Source organism: Euprymna scolopes, chromosome 30 (assembly GCF_053919585.1).
Source record: "Euprymna scolopes isolate OS-2025 chromosome 30, ASM5391958v1, whole genome shotgun sequence".
Lineage (NCBI taxonomy): Eukaryota > Metazoa > Mollusca > Cephalopoda > Sepiida > Sepiolidae > Euprymna > Euprymna scolopes.
In genome coordinates this window covers 18263525-18290493 of record NC_136511.1, presented here as the reverse complement: position 1 = coordinate 18290493, position 26969 = coordinate 18263525, and the positions used below count along the sequence as shown (strand labels likewise).

The window sequence follows — 26969 nt, the reverse complement described above, 5'->3', positions numbered from 1 at the left end:
AAAGGAGAAAAAGAGATGGGGAAAGGAGAAAAAAGAAAAGAAAGGGAAAGACAGGGGGAAAGACGAAAGTGAGAGAAAGTGGGGAAGAAGAAAAAGAGAGAAAGATATGGACCCAGAGAGATGGGGGCTAGAAAAGAAAATGGGAAAGGAAGAGAGAGAAAAAGAGAGAGTGATAGTGGGAGAGGATGAAAGAAAGAAAAAGAGGAAAAGAAGAAAGAGAAGAAAAAGTAAGTTGTAAGCTAAATATTTTGGTTTCGATTCTTGGTGGTGGCGTACGAGTTATTTTTTAAAACTGTAAATACACAATCTGCATTAATCAAAATATTTGTAATGCCGTCATTCGACCTTCACCTGGCAAATTTCATTTTTAAAAAAGTTTCCACACTTTTGTACTCATTTTCCCGGGCTAAAACGCAAATATAAAGTTTCACATGGGTTCAAATACCTAATATAAGAAGTTTCATGTCTGTAGACGAAAACCTCTGGGAGGAGTTCGGTAGGCAAAATTTTTAAAACAAAAATATATATGTATACATAAATATATATGGAAAGAGTATTGTGTTTACTATAAACCTTTTACACAAATATTACGCATATATAAATCATGTAGAATATCTGCATGAATATAATTACACGTAATAGTTGACTAAAGATGATTATCCCATAAGAAAACAAAAATAAAACTAATAGGGAATTAATTAAAATGAATGTTTAAAAGAATATACAAATTAGTTAGATCTTTTGCTAGTGAATGCAGTTCAACGACCCATTTGTAAAAAAGTTTTATTTTCTATTTAAATAAATAGCAAAAAGGGATTTTAATATGAATATCAATGCACAAAACCCCCCAAATTTATAGGAGTGTATATATATATATATATATATATATATATATATATATATATATATATATAGGTTTGAGATGTTCAAAAGTCAGGACTAATGAATACAACGAGGTTGTTAGATAGTGCTCAATAACAAGAGCAAAATATTTTTTATTTGAGGGTAAACAGTTACATATGGTCACTACAAACAGCTATCTGTTTCAGTCAATGAGACTTTCTCAGGCGACCCTGAACCCATCGATGCCACAAAGAAAGGTTTAGGAGGTCTCATTGACTGAAACAGATGTCTGTTTGTAGCGACCATATCTAACTGTTTTCCCTCAAATAAAAAAAAAACATATATATATAATATATATAATAGAAAAATCTTATTGAAAATTAATTCAAATTTTCAAAAAAACTTACGGGCATACAGAATTTTTAATTATCTAAGAGTACAGATAAAGTGGAAAGACCTTATTCTGCAAAGTTTCGAAAAATGAAATTCTTCTCATGAGAGGAAAGAGGTTTGCAAAATGTGCAATAAATTTATTATTAATGCATGAAAAGAAACTACAAATATGAATTGAATCATGTTTGCATAAAAAAGTTTTTAACAGTTTGGGAAAGTTTATAAAGTTTCATAATGATTATGAAAGCAGGAACAAGTAAAAAAAAAGTGGAAATATCAAAGGATATGGTAAAAAAATCCGTTGAATAAGGAGGTAAAATCAAGGGAGAAGGGGATAAATCCAGTAAAGTCCATTGATAATCCATAAGAACAGGAAACAGAATTACAGATGTCCAAGGTAAATTCATGTTTCGAGAAAATCCATCGGGTTATGGAGAAATCAAATTCAAGTTTTAAAAAAACAAATTTAAAAAAATATGAAAGAAAAGGCAATATAGAAATAGGAAAAAGCAAAGCCATTTTAGCAAATGGAAAAGGTTAATCAGTAATTTCCCTGCTATCCAACAACCAGAAGGTCACATGCACTACAATAAGAAGGCGGAACTGCCTCAACTCCACCTTAGAGCCAACACACAGCTCCCTCCCAAATTTCCCTATGCGGACTGGAGCCACACTAGATGATGTGAAAATCACCCCTTCTCATGCGATATCATAAAAAGCTTAGACATCTCCGAGGCGTGTAGGTCTCATCCCTGCTATACTAATTAAGAAATGCGCAACTGAACTAGCCGCCATAATTTCCAAGTTCTACAATAAATGTCTTGCTGAATCTTGCTTCCCTAATAGATAGAAGATGGCCTCTGTGGTACCAGAGTACAAGAATTCTGTACAAATCCTATTCAGAATCTGTTTTTTTCTTTGTCAGGTGGTGCCATCATACCGAAAACAATGAGACAATCGGATCTTCTGAAAGTGACACTTCTAAAACCTAGTGATGCTGAATATCAAACCGTTTCAAAGGAATTTTTGTCATCTTTAAATCGAACGGGAACAATTGTGTCGGTAAGTCAGCAAATTTCTTCAACATTTCCGTGCATTGGCATGTTAATAATTTTGTTCTAGGAATATTTTTTTTTTTCTTGATGCTTTTCACGAAAAAGGAGAAATGGTGGGAAAAGGTTTCGTGCTATTTTTGAATCTACAAAAGGACATGAGAGAGTGAAACAAGACGGAAGAAAAAAAGAGTTAAAAAAATCTCATTCCCCCCCCTCCTCATATAGATGTATGGAATTAATTTATTTATTGCAGATTATTATCCTAATCTTTTTTTTTAGTTGTTTGTTTCACAACGTTTCGGCCAACTATTCCTCTGGCCTTCGTCAGGTGGTAACCATGATGGGATAGAAACTCTGAATCTCCTAACTGCATTCTCATCAATTACTGCCTTCCATAGTTGTTGTTGTCTTACCCTGTTTTTTTGGCCAATTCGGAGTTTCTATCTGACGGAGGCCAGAGGAATAGTTGGCCGAAACGCCATAAAACAACAAATAAATAAAAAAAAAAACTATTCCTCTGACCTTCGTCAGGTGGTAACTCTGAATTTCCTAACTGCATTCTCAGCAATTACTAGCCAAGTAAGATTCAGAGTTACTATCCCATCATGGTTACCACCTGATGACGGCCAGAGGAATATTGATTGAGATTGTCAGACTGACTTCCTCATCTTGGTTGCTATAGTCACAACGTTTCGGCCGTTTTGCCCTCCGGCCTTCATCAGGTGTTTTGTATCGAACTGGGGAACCGTTTGTTAGGAGTCTCGAACCCAACCATTTATTATTATTATTATGGGGGTACCGTGTTCGGACTCCAGCTAGGCTCTGGGACATAGTTGCTGATTCTCTGTTTTGAATGTTACTTTTCACTGCCTTCGTTCAGGATGTAACTCAGCACCTTTGGGTAACTGTAAACTTTGATACAACGTCTAGGACCACTCGGCCATATGTCACTAGGACAATTCTTAGTTGGTTTTTGTTAATCTTAAACCTATGTTGTTATTCAAGGCTTTCTCTCTCTATCAGATGTGTTACTTGCCAGAGGAATAGTTGGCCGAAACGTTGTGAAGTAACTATTAAAAAAGATGAATAATAAATTAATAAATTATTAAATAAATAAATAAATTAATAAATTAATAAATAAATTAATAAATAAATAAATTAATTAATTAATTAATAAATAAATTAATAAATAAATTAATAAATTAATTAATAAATAAATTAATAAATTAATTAATAAATTAATTAATAAATTAATAAATAAATTAATAAATAAATAAATTAATTAATAAATAAATTAATAAATAAATAAATTAATAAATAAATTAATTAATAAATAAATTAATAAATTAATAAATAAATAAATTAATAAATAAATTAATAAATAAATTAATTAATTAATTAATAAATAAATAAATAAATAAATAAATTAATAAATAAATTAATTAATAAATTAATAAATAAATAAATTAATAAATAAATAAATTAATAAATAAATAAATTAATAAATAAATAAATAAATAAATTAATTAATAAATTAATAAATTAATAAATAAATAAATTAATAAATTAATTAATAAATTAATTAATAAATAAATAAATTAATTAATTAATAAATTAATAAATTAACTAATAAATGAATTAATAAATAGATTAATTAATAAATTAATAAATCAATAAATAAATAAATAAATTAATTAATAAATTAATAAATAAATCAATGAATTAATAAATTAATAAATAAATAAATTAATAAATAAATAAATAAATTAATAAATAAATAAATAAATTCATCTCAATAACGAATGTATTAATAATAACGTAAACGTAGAAATAACATTTTTCTCTCTCGCTTTTCTCTTTTTTTGTTTTTTTACTTCCAAACAATTTCCGCGTTCTATTCCAGCATTTACTTGTGAAGCCCATAATACAACGAAGGTATTAAAAAGATTTTTCATTTTTGCTGACTACCTTATTTCCGAACGCAGATATCTGTAAATGAATAAATATAATACGGTACAATCTATATATTTTTTTTTTTTTTACACAGTGATCACCACTTATCAAGGCCCGGAAGCCACTCAGGGATAAGGGTTATTGCAAGTACATTACGTTAGTGTGGAGATTTGATGGAATGTTTACTTAAGGGGGCGGTTCATTAGGAATTTGTTAACATTAGACTTGAAGACATCCAAGTTGTAGTCCGGAGGGAAGCAGGCAGACGGAACAGAGTTCCACAGGCGTGCAGTTCTAAGAAAGAAGCTTTGTTCATGGAATCCGCGTTTTGATTTAGGCACAGATATAGAGTGGGGGAAATTTTTCACAGTGGATTCAGCTAGACGGGTGTTTTTCGTGAAAGATTGGCGAGGGGGGACCAGGGATTGGAGTTCAGACGAGCACCTGCCATGAAAATAACGATAAAACAAGGATAGGCTCGCAACGTCTCTTCTGTGAGAGAGGGGTTGCAGGGTAGAGAAAAGGGCATCCCCCACTAAGCCACAAAGTCTATTTTGTACTCTGTCAAGGCATGATAGGCTGTTTTTGGCAGCTCCTGCCCAGATATGGCAACAGTATTCCATCCTTGGACGTACTTGGCTTTTATATAGATAGAGAATTGCATCAGTAGTGAGATATCTTCTGGAGCGGTAGAAGGATCCCACCATCTTTCCAGCGACCTTGGCAACAGACTTGATGTACGTGTTCCATTTCAGATCAGGAGTAAAGGTCAAACCCAGAAGCTTGTCAAAACACAGGGCCTCACTCAGACGAGAGCCATCCATCACAATTGATGCCAGATGGGGATCAGAGCGTTGATGATGTAAGGATAGGAGTTTGGTTTTGGATGCATTAAAGGTAACTAGCCACTTCTTCCCCCACTGAACCACGCGCTCGAGATCAGAGGAGAGAGAATCAGAGAGAACTTTGTCATTTACAGCCTTTGATGTGTTGCTGTAGATGGTCGTGTCATCAGCATAGATGTCAACGAATGATTTAAGTATGTGTTTAGGGAGGTCATTGATGTAGATCAGGAAGAAAGTTGGGCCCAGGATTGACCCCTGAGGGACCCCAGCATTTATATTGCAGGCCTCCGATTTTTGTCCATCTACCACTACTCTTATAAGCCTATCGGAGAGAAATGATTTAATGATTGAGAAAACATTTCCAGTTATACCGTAGCTGGAAATCTTGTGAAGTAGACCCTTATGCCATACCTTGTCGAAGGCCTTTGATATGTCAAGAGCAATTGCCCTAGAAAGGAAGCCTTTGTCAAGAGATTCACTAATCCTGTGGGATATAACCGTCAGCACATCTGCGGTAGATCTTGCAGAGCGGAAACCATATTGTGTGTCACTAAGAAGGTTATTCCTGCTGAGGTAGTTGACTATTTCTCTATTTAATATTGATTCCAGCAACTTACTCATAACACAGAGGAGACTTATTGGTCTGTACTGAGAGGGAGATGACTTATCACCTGAATTCTTAAATACAGGGCAAACTGATGAGGTCTTCCAGGGGGTCGGAAAGCACTTCTCCTTAAGGCAGCGCTTAAATAGTTTCGTAAGTATGGGAGCAAGTTATATATATTACATACTGGATATCTACTGGATCGATTGAAGGATGCCACCAGTTTTCCAGCGACATTAGCAACGAATTTGATGTACGTATTCTATTTCAGATCAGGAGTAATGGTCAAGCCAAGAAGCTTGTAAAAACATGGAGCCTCCCCAAGAGGAGAGCCATTCCTTTCAGTTGATTCATTATAAGCTTGACATTCCTGTAGAGAATCAAAATATACGTGTCTTCGATTTTCGACAGAAAAATAAGAAAACGTATATACATGTGTATATGTGTGTGTGTATATGTGTGTATATGTGTGTATATGTGTGTGTATGTGTGTATGTGTATTTGTGCGTGTATATATGTGTGTATATGTATGTGTAATTCATGTGTGTATGTGTATTTGTGTGTATGTATGTGTTGTGTGTGTTTGTAATTCATGTGTGTATGTGTATTTGTACGTGTGTGTGTGTGTATGTGTGTGTGTAATTCATGTGTGTATAGTTTGAGTGTTCATGTTTATAATTAGACAAGCCATGTCTTACCGCGATAAGTTTGAATTTGTATATATATGAAGTATAATTCGATGTTGTGTGTATTTCTTGGAGTGACATGTATCGCGTGTGTCAGTGATTGTGTCAAGGTGAAAAGAGAGAGAGAGAGAAAGAAATAAAGAGAAAATGGAAGGTAAAAAAGTGATCTTAATGTCATGTCAGAATGTCAGATCAACAGGGGAACATTGTTTGTGTTTTAGACTTTTAACACTTTCATTCAAGCCTGAAGGTCAAGAGTATATATTTTAATTTGGGTTTCACATTTGGCACAACAACAATATCAAATGAAATTTTAAAAATCAGGGTTTTTTTTGCATGACATCTTCAGTGATTGGGTGATCCCATCTTTTGAAAAGTCGGGACAAGATCAAAGTGTAGTATCTGTTCTTCAGATGCTGCACGTCTATTTCTTTTTCTCTTTCGGTGGAGGATAAATCCTTCACGACTGAGACAATTTTTATTTTTGTACCTTTTCTCCACGTTAAAAAACGACCCTGGTGTCTAACTCTGTCCCGTGGGGAGGCATAGTAAATAGGTACAAACATCAAATTATATTTTATTTCAGTTTTAACAGCCGTTTTGCGATCAGTCTAAACAAGGTTCTCAAGCATATCTGGACTTTTCTAGGACAATGATTTGTTAGAAAGAAACAAACAAACTCCAGAATAGTAAAATAGTAATGTTTTCTAAAGCAAGTTTTCGATTATTTTTAATACTTTTTTGTTTTTTCTCTGATGAATCATTGTTTTAGAAGATTCAAGTTTTACTTGAAAACCTTCATTGTCTGGACGAATTGAGAAAAAAGCATTACTGAAAAATAAATATGCTGTTGCAGGAATCTGCTTTATTTTTCTATCATTTATTTATAAATGCTCTGGAATTATAAATTAATATCTATTGAGCTTAAAATAATTTTTTTCCATTCAGATTGAAAAGGTTAACAACAACGTGTTAAAAATCCAGTACGAAGCACAACTTTCAAAGATAAAAGCTTTAAATTCTACGCAATCAAAGAGCGAACGCATTCTGTGGCACGGAACAAAGCAGGATGTCGTTATAAAAATTTGTAAAAATGGTTTTGATCGTGGATATTGCGGAACAAATGGTAAGTCTTTTTACAATGTAATTCGTGGACACTGTAATCTGAATAAAGACAGTGTCAGAATTTAATTCTTCCATCTACCCTTATTTGTCTCTTTCTTTTCTTTCTTTACCCCCCCCCCTCTATGCAAGTAGTTGTAAACTGCTACTGATAGCACGTGACTGTTTCTTTGTTGCTGATTGGTTGAGTGATTTTTTGCCGATTTAAAAGAAAATGGAAGTGAAAAAAGGCAGTTGCTACCTTGGCCTTTGGGAGTGAAAGGTCGTTGTTTGAAAATGTCGGACATGAATGTAGTAGCCCATTGTGGCGAGGCATCAGGAGGCTCTAGGTGAAGGTCCTATTTCGTCAGTTAAATTTTCGTTTAGGTGACGAAAATGAAGAGAAAAATGTCGGCAGAGTCGAAACAGAAAAGTCTTAAAAAATCAAGTCAAAAGTCTTGTCCAAAGGAAAAGAAATAAGTGCAAATGTTAAGCCCCAGACGAGTGGAAAAGTGACGTTGCAAACAACAATAATTTGCTTGTTACTCAAGAAATATTCAAAGTGAAAAGGAAAATGTATAATCTTCAATGGTGCAGCAAGAAGAAAAAGCCTTTAATAAGAAAGAAGTTTTCGTTCGATTAAGCTGTCGAAGCTACATTAGGTCAAGTAATGTTTTTCCCCAAGTAAAAGCTGACAAATACGAGGGGCGTACAGTAAATAATGCCCCTGACCCACTTCCAGTTGTCTGACCTAGCTGAAATTTTGCGTGTGCAATGATTTATATCTCTACGGGTTATGTGGCAAATTACAACTATGAACTAATTGTGGTTTCTGCTTTACAGGTGTTTGAACTGAGTCAGGTGTGAAATGGAACCTGTTGAATGTCGAGCTGTGATCCGGTTTTTGTATTTGAAAGGACACACACCACAGGAAACTTTTGATTAAATGAAACAAAACTTATGGTGATAATGCCCCATCATATGACCTTGTAAAATGTTGGCATCGTGAATTCAAACATGGCCGGAAGTCTGTCGCCCCCCTTCTGCCATTGATGAGGCATCTGTCCGTCAAGTTGAGGCTGTCATTTTGGAAGATCGGCGCATTACTATTTGCCAAATAGCCCAAGATGTCAAGATTGTACAGGGTCTGTAGAAACTATCATTCATGACCATTTGCATATGCAGAAGTTGTCTGAAGGATGAATTTGGAGATGTGCCAAGAAGATGAGTCAAAGTTTTTCAAAAGACTGATTATGCAGGATGAAACCTGGGTCCATCACTATGATCCAGAGACCAAATCCCAGTCAATGCAGTGGAAGCACTTGGACTCACCACCTCCAAAGAAGGCAAGAGTGCAGCCCTCCGCTGGCAAGATCATGCTCACAGTCTTCTGGGACCAGGACAGAGTAGTGATGACAGATTTCCTGGCAAAGGGTACCACAATTACAGGAGCCTATTATGCTTCACTTTTGAGGAAATTAAGGGAAGCTATCAAAATCAAGAGGCGGGGCAAGATCAGCAAAGGTACCCTCTTCCTGCAGGACAACACTCCGGTCCACAACTCGCATGTCGCCAGATCAGAAACACGGGCATGTGGCTATGAAATCATTCTCCATCCTCCCTACTCTCCTGACCTTGCACCCTCTGACTTTCACCTCTTCCCAGCCATGAAGTTGTTTTTGAAAGGAAAGCGTTTCCCAGATGATGCAGCCTTGATTTCTGAAGTCACATCGTGGTTGGAAGACCAACCTGGGATGTTCTCCAAAAACGATCTCCAGAGCTGCATCAAACGATGGGAGAAACGCATAACTCTAGGTGGTTCCTATGTAGAGAAAGACTAATAACTGTGCCAAGTTTCGTTGCTCTACTGCTATGGGAAGTGGGTAAGGGGCATTACTTATTGCATGCCCCTCGTATGAGTAAAAGAAAGTTGAAGAAGATGCATATTTATTTGATAAAAAAAAGGAGAAAATCCGAGAAAAGAAAGGAATGTAATTAATGTTAATTATACCATATTGATCTGGTTGCCTCCGTTCTTGCTTTCCAGCTGACTACAATCTGATTGTCTTCAAGTCCAACATAAACAAGTTTTTGATAAGCTGTTCCACTTAAGTTAACAAATTTACCGAATTTCCATTACTAACGATTACTATATTATCCAATTGACTACTGTACACTCTTAACCCTTCTCCACGAGTGGTCTCTGGGCCTTGATAAGTGGTGATGCCAATGTAAAAAAAAAAATATTGCTTTTCTGTAATAAAGCACTTAAAAAAATTAATACAAACCTTTTTGAGTGCAACCTGTAGTGTTTAGTGCAGACAAAAAAAAATGAAGAAAAAAAATGTTCGCTTTTTCTCTTTATATGCTTGTGATATTTTCGGCTAACATGCAAATGAGACGCTTTCGATTGGATATAAAGAGTCTAATTTTTCAAATCCTGGTTTGACTTTGGATTTGGATGTCAGAGTATCAAGTGTTGTCAGGAGTGAGTTGTGTTCTAGAGTTGAGTTTTGATAGCAGAGCGTCAAGTTTTGGAGTAGCGAATTTTGACAGCAGATTATCGAGATTTGGAGGAGCGAGTTTTTGGCAGCAGTTTGTCGAATTTAACATTTGATTGTTTTAACTACAACAAGCATTGCATATCAAACCCTAGCAGCCCATGCATAATAATCTTGGGCAACATTACATGGGATGGTCAGGATTACAGCAACAAGTTGTGTTTCAAACATCGTTTCAAGATATGTCTTGATGTTTGTTGACAGAAAGGCAAAAGAAAGGGATATCACAGATCCGTTCAAGTGATGAGTTTCTTTGCTTCTTTTTTTTTATTTTTGTGAAATTTGTATACTATTTTTTATCCTGCCATTCCCCCTTCAAATTTCTACACCTATATGTCTATTTTCCCATTTTTTTTTTTTTTTTTTTTTACATGTAGTTCACCACTTATCAAGGCCCAATGGCCACTCAGGGATAAGGGTTATTGTGTGTACAGTAATCAATGGGATAGTGTAGCAATAGTATTGGAGAATTGATAAAGTGTCATTACTTGGGGGGGGGTTCATCAGGAATTTGTTTGTGTTTGACTTGAAGACATGCAGGTTGAAGTCTGGAGAGAAACAGGCAAGTGGAACAGAGTTCCACAGGCGTGCAGTTCTAAGAAAGAAGCTTTGTTCATGGAATCTACATTTTGATTTAGACACAGATAAGGAGTGGGGAAAATTATTGACGGTGGTTTCAGCTAGTCAGGTGTTTTTTGAGAAAGATTGGCGAGGGGGACCAGAGAATGGAGATCAGACGAGCACTTGCCATGGAAATAACAATAGAACAAAGATAGGTTCGCTACGTCTCTTCTGTCGGAAAGAGGTTGCAGGGAAGAGAAAAGGGCATCCCCCACCATTCATCGCTAATTTTTTTTTTACTTGCGTTTAACTCTAACATGGTATTTAGGACCATGTCCAGGAAAGATTAACAAGATGTTCAAATTTTTATACTATTTTTCTATCCTGCCATTCCCCCTTCAAATTTCTACACCTATATATATATTTTCCCATTCATCGCTAATTTTTTTTTTTTACTCACTTTTAACTCTAACATGGTATATGGCCACTTGGATGTAAGGGGATACTATTTGGGACCATGCCTAGAAAAGATTAACAAGATGTTGGAAGTAGGTAGCAGGAAGGGAATTCCAAAGTCTAGTTGTTCGCGGGAAGAAACTATTATAGTAGAAAGTTTTCTGGCATTTAGGGACTTCAACAGTGAAGGGGTAAGATTTTGTCGCTAAACAGGTTTGTTAGGGATATATACATCAAGGGGGGCACAAGTTCAATGAGTTCATCAGAGCACTTTCGATTAAAATATTTATAAAACAGGTACAGAGATATAATGTTGTGGCGATGGGACAGAGGTTGGAGCTTAGTTGACAAAGTGGGACCGATTAGATTGAGAACTCATTTTTGGACCCTATCCAAGAGGGCGAGGCTAGTCGTAGATGCACCAGACCAGATGTGGCAACAATACTCCATGCATGGAAGAATGGTGACCTTGTAGGGGTACAGGATACTCTCAGGTGTGAGTAGTCTTCTAGCTTAATAGAGGGAACCCACTTTCTTTGCAGCAGCCTTTGCAATGTCCTCCATGTATTTGTTCCAGTTCATATTGCCCGCAAATGTTAGGCCAAGAAGTTTGAAGGAGGAATTTTCAGGTAGGGTGTTATTTGTCATGGATATAGGTAGTTGGGGGAGGCATAATTGTTAAATAAGCATTTTTTGCAAGAGATAATTTGGGATGCTAAAATAATCGATCAAATAATGAATCAGGAAATGTTTTGATAAAAAAGATAAATGTTGGAAAATAAAAAAATGAATTTGAGTTGTAATGGAAAAGCTGTAGAAGATGCTAACATATGTTGGAATCAAATTATTATATAATCATTATTATACATTATTATATAATCATTATTATACATCATTATATAATCATTATTATACATTATTATATAAACATTATTATACATTATGATATAATCATTATTATACATTATGATATAATCATTATTATACATTATTATATAATCATTATTATACATTATTATATAATCAGTATTATACATTATTATATAATCATTATTGTACATTATTATATAATCATTATTATACATTATTATATAATCATTATTATACATTATTATATAATCATTATTATACATTATTATATCATTATTATTATACATTATTATATAATCATTATTATACATTATTATATAATCATTATTATACATTATTATACATTATTATACAATAATTATTATACATTATTATATAATTATTATTATACATTATTATATAATCATTATTATACATTATTATACATCATACATTATTATATAATCATTATCATACATTATTATATAATCATTATTATACATTATTATATAATCATTATTATACATTATTATATAATCATTATTATACATTAGTATATAATCATTATTATACATTATTATATAATCATTATTATACATTATTATATAATCATTATTATACATTATGATACATTATACATTATTATATAATCACTATTATACATTATTATATAATTATTATTATACATTATTATATAATCATTATTATACATTATTATATAATCATCATTATACATTATTATATAATCATTATTATACATCATTATATAATCAGTGTTATGCATTATTATATAATCATTATTATACATTACTATATAATTATTATTATACATTATTATACAATCGTTATTATACATTATTATATAATCATTATTATACATTATTATATAATCGTTATTATATAATTAGTATTATACAGTATACATTATTATATAATCATTATTATACATTATTATATAATTATTATACATTATTATATAATCATTATTATACATTATTATATAATCATTATTATACATTATTATATAATCATTATTATACATTATAATATAATCATTATTATACATTATACATTATTATATAATCATTATTATACATTATTATATAATCATTATTATACATTATTATATACTCATTATTATACATTATTATATAAGCATTATTATACATTATACATTATTATATAATCATTAGTATACATTATACATTATTATATAATCATTATTATACATTATACATTATTATATAATCATTATCATACATCAGTATATAATCATTATACATTATTATATAATCATTATTGTACATTATTATATAATCATTATTTTACATTATTATATAATCATTATTGTACATTATGATATAATCATCAGTATACATTATTATATAATCACTATACATTATTATATAATCATTATTATACATTATTATATAATTATTATTATACAGTATTATATAATCATTACTATACATTATTATATAATCATTATTATACATAATTATATAATCATTATTATACATTATTATATAATCATTATTATACATTATTATATAATCATTTTTATACATTAGTATATAATCATTATTATACATAATTATATAATTATTATTATACATTATTATATAATTATCATTATACATTATTATACAATCATTATTATACATTATTATATAAGCACTATTATACATTATAATATAATTATTATTATACATTATTATATAATTATTACTATACAGTATTATATAATCACTATTATACATTATTATATAATTATTATTATACATTATTATATAATCATTATTATACATTATTATACAAGTATTATTGTACATTATTATATAATCATTATTATACATTATTATATAATAATTATTATACATTATTATATAATTATTATTATACATTATTATATAATCAGTATTATACATTATTATATAAGCATTATTATACATTATTATATAATCATTATTATACATTATTATATAATCATTATTATACATTAGTATATAATCATTATTATACATTATTATATAATCATTATTATACATTAGTATATAATCATTACTATACATTATTATATACTTATTATTATACATTATACATCATTATATAATCATTATTATACATTATTATATAATCATTATTATACAGTATACATTATTATATAATCATTATTATACCTTATTATATAATCATTATTATACATTATTATATAATCATTATTATACATTGGTATATAATCATTAGTATACATTATTATATAGTCATTATTATACATTATTATATAATCAGTATTATACATTATTATATAATCATTATTTTACATTATTATAGAATCATTATTATACATTATTATATAATTATTATTATAAATTATTATGTGATCATTATTATACATTATTATATAAGCATGATTATACATTATTATATAATTATTATTATACATTATACATTATTATATAATCATTATTGTACATTATTATATAAGCATAATTATACATTATACACTATTATATAATCATTATTATACATTATTATATAATCATTATTATACATTATTATATAATCATTATTATACATTATTATATACGTATTATTATACATTATTATATAATCATTATTATGCATTACTATATAATCATTATTATACATTCTTATATAATCATTATTATACATTATTATATAATTATTATACATTATACATTATTATATAATCATTTTTATACATTATTATACATTATACATTATTATATAATCATTATTATACATTATTATATAATTATTATTATACATTAATATATAATCATTATTATACATTATTATATAATCATTATTATACATTATTATATAATCATTATTGTACATTATTATATAATCATTATTATACATTATACATTATTATATAATCATTATTATACATTATTATATAAGCATTATTATACATTAGTATATAATAATTATTATACATTATTATATAATCATTATTATACATTATTATATACTTATTATTATAGATTATACATTATTATATAATCATTATTATACATTATTATACATTATACATTATTATATAATCATTAGTATACATTATTATATAATTATTATTATACATTATGATATAATCATTATTATACATTATTATATAAGCATTATTATACATTATTATATAATCATTAGTATACATTATTATATAATTATTATTATACATTATTATATAATCATTATTGTACATTATTATATAATTATTATTATGCATTATTATATAATCATTATTATACATTATTATATAATCATTATTATACATTATTATATAATTATTAGTATACATTATTATATAATCATTATTATACATTATTATATAATCAGTATCATACATTATTATATAATCATTATTGTACATTATTATATAATCATTATTATACATTATTATATAAACATTATTATACATTGGTATATAATCATTGGTATACACTATTATATAATCATTATTATACATTATTATATAATCAGTATTATACATTATTATATAATCATTATTTTACATTATTATAGAATCATTATTATACATTAATATATAATTATTATTATAAATTATTATGTGATCATTATTATACATTATTATATAATCAGTATTATACATTATTACATAATTATTGTACATTATACATTATTATATAATCATTATTGTACATTATTATATAAGCATTAATATACACTATACACTATTATATAATCATTATTATACAGTATTATATAATCATTATTATACAGTATTATATAATCATTATTATACATTATTATATAATTATTATACATTATACATTATTATATAATCATTATTATACATTATTATACATTATACATTATTATATAATCATTATTATACATTATTATATAATTATTATTATACATTAATATATAATCATTATTATACATTATTATATAATCATTATTATACATTATTATATAATCATTATTGTACATTATTATATAATCATTATTATACATGATACATTATTATATTATCAGTATTATACATTATTATATAATTATTAGTATACACTATACATTATTATATAATCAGTATTATACATTATTATATAATCATTAGTATACATTATACATTATTATATAATCATTATTATACATTATACATTATGATATAATCATTATTATACATTATACATTATTACAAAATCATTATTGTACATTATTATATAAGCATATACATTATTATATAATCATTATTATACATTATTATATAATCATTATTATACATTATACATTATTATATACTCATTATTATACATTATTATGTAAGCATTATTATACATTATTATATAATCATTATTATACATTATTATATAATCATTAATATATACTTATTATATACTTATTATTATAGATTATACATTATTATATAATCATTATTATACCTTATTGTACATTATACATTATTATATAATCATTATTATACATTATTATATAATTATTATTATACATTATTATATAATCATTATTATACACTATTATATAATCGTTATTATACATTATACATTATTATATAATCATTATTATGCAGTATTATATACGTATTCTTATACATTATTATATAATCATTATTCTACATTATTGTATAATCATTATTATACATTGTTATATAATTATTATTATACATTATACATTATTATATAAGCATTATTATACATTATTATATAATTATTGTTATACATTATTACATAATCATTATTATACATTATTATATAAGCATTATTATACAATATACATTATTATATAATCATTATTATACATTATTATATAATCATTATTATACATTATTATATCGTCGTTATTATACATTATTATATAATCATTATTATACATTATTATATAATCATTATTATACATTATACATTATTATATAATCATTATTATACATTATACATTATGATATAATCATTATTATACATTATACATTATTACAAAATCATTATTGTACATTATTATATAAGCATATACATTATTATATAATCATTATTATACATTACTATATAATCATTATTATACATTAAACATTATTATATAATCATTATTATACATTATTATATAATCAGTATACATTATTATCTAATCAGTATTATACATTATTATATAATCATTAGTATACATTATACATTATTATATAATCATTATTGTTCATTATTATATAATCAGTATACAGTATTATATAATCATTATTGTACATTATACATTATTATATAATCATTATTATACATTAATGTATACTCATTATACATTATTATATAATCATTATTATACATTATTTTATAATCATTATACATTATTATATAATCATTATTATACATTATTATATAATCATTATTATACAGTATACATTATTATATAATCATTATTATACATATTATATAATTATTATTATTATTATACATTATTATATAATCATTATTGTACATAATTATATAATCATTATTATACATTATTATATAATCATTATTATACATTATTATATAATCATTATTAAACATTATACATTTTTATATAATTATTATTATGCATTATACATTATTATATAATCATTATTATACATTAGTGTATAATCATTACTATACAGTGTTATAGAATCATTATTATACATTATACATTATTACATAATCATTATTATACATTATACATTATTATATAATCATTATTATACATTATTATATAATCATTATACATTATACATTATTATATCATCATTAGTATACAGTATACATTATTATATAATCATTATTATACATTATTATATAATCATTATTATACATTATTATATAGTCATTATTATACATTATACATTATTATATAATCATTATTCTACATTATTATATAATCATTATTATACATTATTATATAAGCATTAGTATACATTATACACTATTATATAATCATTATTATAAATTATTATATAATCATTATACATTATACATTATTATATAATCATTATTGTACATTGTGCATTATTATATAATCATTATTATACATTATACATTATTATATAATCATTATTATACATTATACATTATTGTATAATCATTATTATACATTATTATATAATCATTATCATACAGCATACATTATTATATAATCATTATTATACATTATTATATAATCATTATTATACATTATTATATAATCATTATTATACATTATACGCTATTATATAATTAGTATTATACATTATATATTATTATATAATCACTATTATACATTATTATATAATCATTAGTATACATTATTACATAATCACTAATATACATTAAACATTATTATATAATCATTATTATACATTATTATATAATCATTATTATACATTATACATTATTATATAATCATTATTATACATTATTATATAATCATTATTATACATTATACATTATACATTATTATATAATCATTATTATACATTATACATTATTATATAATCATTATACATCATACATTATTATATAATCATTATTATACATTATACATTATTATATAATCATTATTATACATTATTATATAATCATTATTATGTATTATACATTATTATATAATCATTATACATTATACATTATTATATAATTATTATTATACATTATACATTATTATACAAGCATTATTATACATTATTATATAATCATTATTATACATGTTACATTATTATATAATCATTATTATACATTATACATTATTATATAATCATTATTATACATTATACATTATTATATAATCATTATTGTACATTGTGCATTATTATATAATCATTATTATACATTATACATTATTATATAATCATTATTATACATTATACATTATTGTATAATCATTATTATACATTATTATATAAGCATTATCATACAGCATACATTATTATATAATCATTATTATACATTATTATATAATCATTATTATACATTATTATATAATCATTATTATACATTATACGCTATTATATAATTAGTATTATACATTATATATTATTATATAATCACTATTATACATTATTATATAATCATTAGTATACATTATTACATAATCACTAATATACATTAAACATTATTATATAATCATTATTATACATTATTATATAATCATTATTATACATTATACATTATTATATAATCATTATTATACATTATTATATAATCATTATTATACATTATACATTATACATTATTATATAATCATTATTATACATTATACATTATTATATAATCATTATACATCATACATTATTATATAATCATTATTATACATTATACATTATTATATAATCATTATTATACATTATTATATAATCATTATTATGTATTATACATTATTATATAATCATTATACATTATACATTATTATATAATTATTATTATACATTATACATTATTATACAAGCATTATTATACATTATTATATAATCATTATTATACATTTTACATTATTATATAATCATTATTATACATTATACATTATTATATAATCATTATTATACATTATACATTATTATATAATCATTAATATACATTAATATATAATCATTATTATTATACATTATACATTATTATATAATCATTATTATACATTATTATATAATTATTATTATACATTATACATTATTATATACTCATTATTATACATTATACATTATTATATAATCATTTTCATACATTATACATATGTATATAATCATTTTTATACATTATACATATGTATATAATCATTATTATACATTATACATTATTATATAATCATTATTATACATTATTATATAATCATTATTATACATTATACATTATTATATAATCATTATTATACATTATACAGTATTATATAATCATTATTATACATCATATATTATTATATAATCATTATTATACATTATTATATAATCATTATTATACATTATACATTATTATACAATCATTATTATACATTATACATTAATATATAATCATTATTATACATTATACATTATTATATAATTATTATTATACAGTATACATTATTATATAAGCATTATTATACATTATTATATAATCATCATTATACATTATACATTGTTATATAATCATTATTATACATGATACATTAGTATATAATCATTATTATACATTATTATATAATCAGTATTATACATTATACATTATTATATAATCATTATTATACATTATTATATAATCATTATTATACATTTATATATTATTATATAATCATTATTATACATTATTATATAATCATTATTATACATTATACATTATTATATAACTATTATTATACATTATACATTATTATATAAGCATTATTATACATTATTATACATTATTATATAATCATTATTATACATTATTATATAATTGTTATTATACATTATTATATAATCATTATTATACATTATTATATAATCATTATTATACATTATTATATAATTATTATTATACATTATTATATAATCATTATTATACATTATTATATAATTATTATTATACATTATACATTATTATATTATCATTATTATACATTATTATATAATCATTATTGTACATTATACATTATTATGTAATCATTATTATACATTATACATTATTATGTAATTATTATACATTATTATATAATCATTATTATACATTATACATTATTATATAATCATTATTATACATTATTATATAATCATTATTATACATTATACATTATTATATAATGCTAATTATTAACCAATCTAGCTTATTGTCTTAGGGAGTCAGAGAGTAATCGATTTAGAGGAACAGATGCATTATAGCAAGATGTAGAAAACAAATAAGTGTGCAACTCGAAGATGGGAGAACATCAGATAATAAAGTTGCATAGAATCTAACCAAGTGTCGATTGTCGTTCCTTCAATGGAAGAAATCTTCATTGCAGTTTTGAAGATCGTCAGTCAAGACCAACCGACGGAAGAAAGTATGTTCCCTCTTTTGACGTGATATATCCCCACAGGAAGATGCTATCCATCCCTTTGCTAAAAGAACTGTCCTTGTACATTATTGTTTGCATTTGGAGCAAAGGGATAGTTAGTCAGTTAGAGGTCAGGGTAGAATTAGAGGAAAGTTAAAAAGAGGTTGTTAGTTTATAAACTGAGGGATTCAGTCACTGAGGTCCATGGGAGCACTGATGGAGGACAAGGCAAGGAACATTCAAGGATTAAATGTTATATAAAATATTATCTGGTGTTTGGTGTCCTTCAGAGGAAATCTTTTTGGAGCTTCACAGAACCCAAAAGAGGGATCCAGTGAAACAAGGTACATTCCTCCAGAAAAATATGGTTAGAAAGAAATGTCTGTTTGTTATTGTCCGCATATTGATTGTCTGTTAATACCCACAACGAACATTATATAGACACGACTGACATGAACACATGCATCAAGAAACACATTTTTATATGCAGTTACATATATTGTTATATACACACTGCGGTCCTCTGTTATTCATTAAAAATAACAACTACTTACTGTTTGTTATCAATTTCAACAATAAGCAATGTTATCTAATTGTCATGGCATAATTAGGTAAATATTTCTGGAATATTACATAAAACACATATTTCCATGATTCAATGAAAAGAATGATTTAAGCCATGTTTGTTTTTTCACACGTGATGTAAACACAGGGGAAATAACCCATACTTTAAATTGGCCTAAGTTTTTCAGTTTTCAAAATTGAATTACCTCCTCTGCTAATATGCGTGCTCTCCAGTGATTATGTAAGCTAAAATTGCTAATTTCTTTGAAAACTGTTTTCTTTAATATTTAATTTTATACCTTATTGTTTTTTCGTAATTTTGGGATATTTTAATTACTGTGACATGACAATTCAGTAGATACCATTGGTTTTACTTAAAATTCAATATTTGAATTTTTGAATTCCGCAAAACCCACACGGCTATGTAACGCAAAAACTTGAAATATGTTTTTTTTTTTTTTACAGGAACTTGGCATGGCCAAGGTGTTTATTTTGCTGCTCAATCAGAATATTCAGATCAAGATATGTACACCCCGCGAGACAGCAAGGGCCACAAGCATATGTTCATGTGCCGTGTAGCAACTGGGATGTATGTTCAGGGTCAGCCGAACATGAAAGTTTTACCACCAAGACCAAATAGTGTCTTGCCGTATGATTCAGCTGTAAACAGAATTGGCGCACCAACAGTTTTTATTATCTTCAACGATGTACAAGCGTATCCTGCTTACCATATTACATATCAATAAAAACAGACACACACGCGCACACACACGCATACAAGCAAGTTTTTCTAACACACGCATACAAGCAAGTTTTCCTAACACACGCATGCACCCACACAAGCTAGTTTTCCTCACACACACCCACACACACAAAATCAAGTTTTCCTAACATACACACACACATACAAGTTTTCCTAACATACACACACACATACAAGTTTTCCTAACACACGCACACACACACACACAAGTTTTCCTAACACATACACACATGCAAGAAAGTTTTCCTAACACACACGTACACACACAAGTAATTTTTCCTAACACAAACACACACACACATACACAAGAAATTTTCCCAACGCACACACATACACACAAGCAAGTTTTCCTAACACACACATAGGCACGTACACAAGTAAGTTTTCTTAACATACACACACATACGCACACACAAGTTAGTTTCCTAGCACATACACACGCATGCCATACATTATGACCATGTAATTCCTACAGCCTTGAAAATGCTGCTTTGCAACCTGACATAGTTATATGGAATAAGTCAGAAAGAGTGGCAACCTTGGTTGAAGTGAGTGTCCCTAATGATGGTGGTCATCATTGGCTTTTCTCTCGATCACTTCCCAGTAACTTTAAATGCAAAAGCAAATTTTGCGACAACGTCGTTATTGGCTCTCTGTCCATAAAAGATTTAAGCCACCATTTCTCTCATCTTTCCTTCGATCAGTGTGATGTCAGATTGCTTTCAGATGTCCTCATTGCAAATGTGGTTGAGCTAGGTAATTCCAGACACATGACTTATATACCATACATTACGACCATGTAATCCCTACAGCCACCTACCTTGAAAATGCTGCTGTCAAACCTGACATAGTTATATCGAAATAAGTCAGAAAGAGTTTCAACCTTGGTTGAAGTGAGTGTCCCTAATGACGGAGGTCTGAACTGAGCTGAAAAAGAGAAACAGACCAAATATCAAGGTCTCATGTATGATATGAAAAGAAACTGGAATTTCAGGGAGATATCAATCATACCAGTTATTATATATGATATGAAAAGAAACTGGAGATATCAATCATACTAGATATTATAGGTGCCACAGGACTTATGAAGAAGAACCTGAAGTCCTACCTAAATAAACATCCAGTGTAGCAGCAAGTCCTGGGAACATCAACCTAAAAGAACAGTTGGAAATGACTGTAATACCATACATTACGACCATGTAATCCCTACAGCCACCTACCTTGAAAATGCTGCTGTCAAACATGAGATAGTTATATGGAATAAGTCAGAGAGAGTTTCAACCTTGGTTGAAATGAGTGTTAATGATGGAGGTCTGAACAGAGCTGAAAGGTAGAAACAGACCAAATATCAAGGTCTTATGTATGATATGAAAAGAAACTGGAATCTTAGGGAGATGTCAATCATACCAGTTATTATAGATGCCACAGGGCTTATGAAGAAGAATCTGAAGTCCTACCTAACTAATATTCCTGGTGAATCAAGTGCAAAAGAGATCCAGACAATTGCACTTAAGGGAACAGGATACTAAAAAGAGCTCTTGGTTGGTTTCAATAAAAAGCAGGGCAATGTTGGCAGCTGGTTTGGCTGCCCCATACCCAGCATTACAATCTTCAAAGGAAGAAAAATTAAAAAAAAAAAACACATATTTTAAAACTATGCACATTGTAAAAGGTTAAATTTTTATTATTTTATTAATTCCTTCTTTTAAAAACCTTGAATCGCCTTAGAAAAAAAAAAAAGGATTTTGATTTCTTTTTAGGAAGTGAACTAAGCTGTTTTTAAAAATATGAAAATTGATCAAGTAATTTTTTGGTTTGTCTTATTTTTTTTACATTAGAAAAACATATTTGTCTTGTTTTTTATATTAGAAAAATATTTGTCTTGTTTTTTTGCATTAGAAAAACATATTTGTCTTGTTTTTATGTTAGAAAAACATATTTGTTTTGTTTTTTACAGTAGAAAAACATTTGCTTTGTTTTTTGTTGATAACGATTCCAACTTGCAATGAAAATACGATTGAAATAATCGTTTTAAAATTAATCTCTTTCCTCATATAATCAAAATCATTCATAAACAAAATTTGTTTTTAAAAACTGTTTATATTGTTTAAAATTAAAAAGAAAATATTTATATTGTATAAAATTAAAAATAAAAATGTTTATACTGTATAAAATAAAAAAATAAAAATGTATATAATGTATAAAATTAAAAATAAAAATGTTTATTTTTAAAATTAAAAAATAAAAATTGTTTAAAATTGAAAATAAAAACGTTTTTATTGTTTAAAATCAACGTTTTTATTGTTTAAAAATCAAAAATAAAAACGTTTATATTGTTTAAAATCTAAAATAAAACCGTTTGTATTGTTTAAAATAAAAATAAAAACGTTTATATTGTTTAAAATTAAAAATAAAAACGTTTATGTTGCATAAAATTAAAAATAAAAACGTTTATATTGTTTAAAATTACAAAGACTTCTATTCATATTTTTTCCATATTGGGCAAGCTCATTTAAGTAATTTGTCTAGTATATATATATATATATATATATATATATATATATATATATATATATGTTGTTTTACTTTTTATTACCGTTTTTTTGTTTAGTTACACATGTTTCGGTTACCGAATTGTATTAACGATCCAGTAACTTCGTCAGACTTTACAGAAATGGTTATTATGACTGGAAAAATGATATTAGAAGAAGCATGAACAAAACGAAAAAAAAAAGGAAAAAAGAAGGAGGAAAAGGGGGGGGGGGCGATCGACAATAGTTATGGTTGTGGGGGTTAAGGGGAGTTTAGGAAATTCAGCTAGGCGCAGATAGAAATATAGGGAGGGGGAGGGGAGAGAGAGGGAGATAAAGAGAGGGGTAAGGAAAAGAGGAGGGAAGAATTTCAATTTTAAGTTTTAAGATTTAATAAACAATAGAAGGTGGTGGATGTTAGGAGGGTTTAAGCTGTTCAACCGGACACAGGAATATATGAAAGGGGTAGAGAGAGAGAGAGAGAGAGAAAAAAAGACATAAGATGTAAAATGTTCTCCAGAATAACATTTCAACCCTTCACTTAAAAAACCTTTATATAAAAATATATCTGAAGAGAGCTGTACAAAGCTTGAAACGCGTTATAAAAATATTTTAAAATAAAAAATGATAAAAGGCTGAAAAACACACAATTGTTGATGGCTACACTCTTTTAAATATATATATATATATATATATATATATATATATATATATATATATATATATATATATATATATATACTTTAATTAACACAAGTTCATTTATTTCTTGTAGTTTTGGCATTGTTTCATTGTTACAGCTTATTTAAGTTTGGTTTTATATACGTTAATTAACAAGTTTAATTATTTTATTATTTAACATTTAATTAAAAACGTTTATATCATATTGGCACTTTTTGGCGCTTTTTTATACAAGGTCACTGTGCAGATGGAGACCACTCCATTTTACTAAGAGATTTGTTCATTTTTTCATCTCATAATTTAGGACGCTACTAATAACGATATTGTTTAATATTTCTTTAATTGTTTGTTCCCTAAATTCATAATTCAGTTTTATCAGTATTAAATTGTATATGACTTTAAAATTACTTAATTTTACATAGATAATATTTATATTTTATATTGAATAAAGTTCAGTTTCAGTATTAATCGAACTGTGTTTCTTTTTCTTTTTAAAAATGTTTTATTGCTCTTTTTCGAATGGCCCTCATATAGTACTGACAGTCTGATAAATCTTACCTACATTGCCTGCAGACATTTTTCAATTAACAATTTCTTTTTATTCTCGGTGGCCGTGGTTTTTGGTCATCCATAGCTAAAAATATGTCAGCCAGATAGCTTTGCAAACAAAGGAAGACGTATCTTCAATATAACCGAAGACTCGATAATCAATTCAAAATAAAAAATAAACCAAAATGTTCCAGTGACAAACGTTGTATTAAAAACAAGGCACCCCTTAAAAAATATTAAATATTGAGCTTTTTTATTTTTTTGATAATCTGGTGGATTAGTGACAATTCGATAATAATCTGCTGAAAAAAAAATGAAAATAAAAAAGTTACAGAGAAAGGGTACCACTTCATACGTGTGCTATACGCTTGTTTATGTTATGCGATCGGGTTGAAAAACTGTATTTGTGCAGAATATGGGGGTAATGATTAAAGATCGCGACCAGAGAAGAATCTCAGAAAAAAAAAAACAACATGTGTATAAGCAAAAAAGAAAATGTGTATAAGCAAAAAAGAAAATGTGTATAAGCATAAAAAAAATGTGTATAAGCAAAAAAAAAAAATGTGTATAAGCAAAAACAAAATGTGTATAAGCATAAAAAATGTGTATAAGCATAAATAAATGTGTATAAGCAAAAAAAAAATGTGTATAAGCATAAAAAATGTGTATAAGCATAAAAAAATGTGTATAAGCAAAAAAAAATGTGTATGAGCAAAAAAATGTGTATAAGCATTAAAAATGTGTATAAGCATAAAAATGTGTATAAGCATTAAAAATGTGTATAAGCATAAAAAAATGTGCATTAGCAAGAAAAAATGTGTATAAGCAAAAAAAAATGTGTATAAGCAAAAAGAATGTGTATAAGCAAAAAAAATGTGTATAAGCAAAAAAAAATGTGTATAAGCAAAAAAAAATGTGCATAAGCAAAAAAAAAATGTGTATAAGCAAAAAAAAATTTGTATGAGCAAAAAAAAAAAATGTGTATGAGCAAAAAAAATGTGTATAAG

General features: G+C 26.4%; 1 protein-coding gene across 2 annotated transcripts in view; it reads left to right on the top strand.

Moving 5' to 3' along the window:
- The window catches only part of LOC145254686 (uncharacterized), a 143979-nt gene extending 118097 nt beyond the window's left edge, over positions 1-25882 (top strand). For both annotated transcript variants that reach the window (XM_080113338.1, XM_080113339.1), the window contains exons 20-22: positions 2162-2298; positions 7328-7505; positions 21904-25882. In XM_080113338.1, the coding sequence (XP_079969464.1) occupies positions 2162-2298; positions 7328-7505; positions 21904-22184 (596 nt within the window). In that variant the 3' untranslated portion in view covers positions 22185-25882. The remainder of the gene's footprint in view (positions 1-2161; positions 2299-7327; positions 7506-21903) is intronic.
- The last annotated feature ends 1087 nt before the right edge of the window (positions 25883-26969 follow it).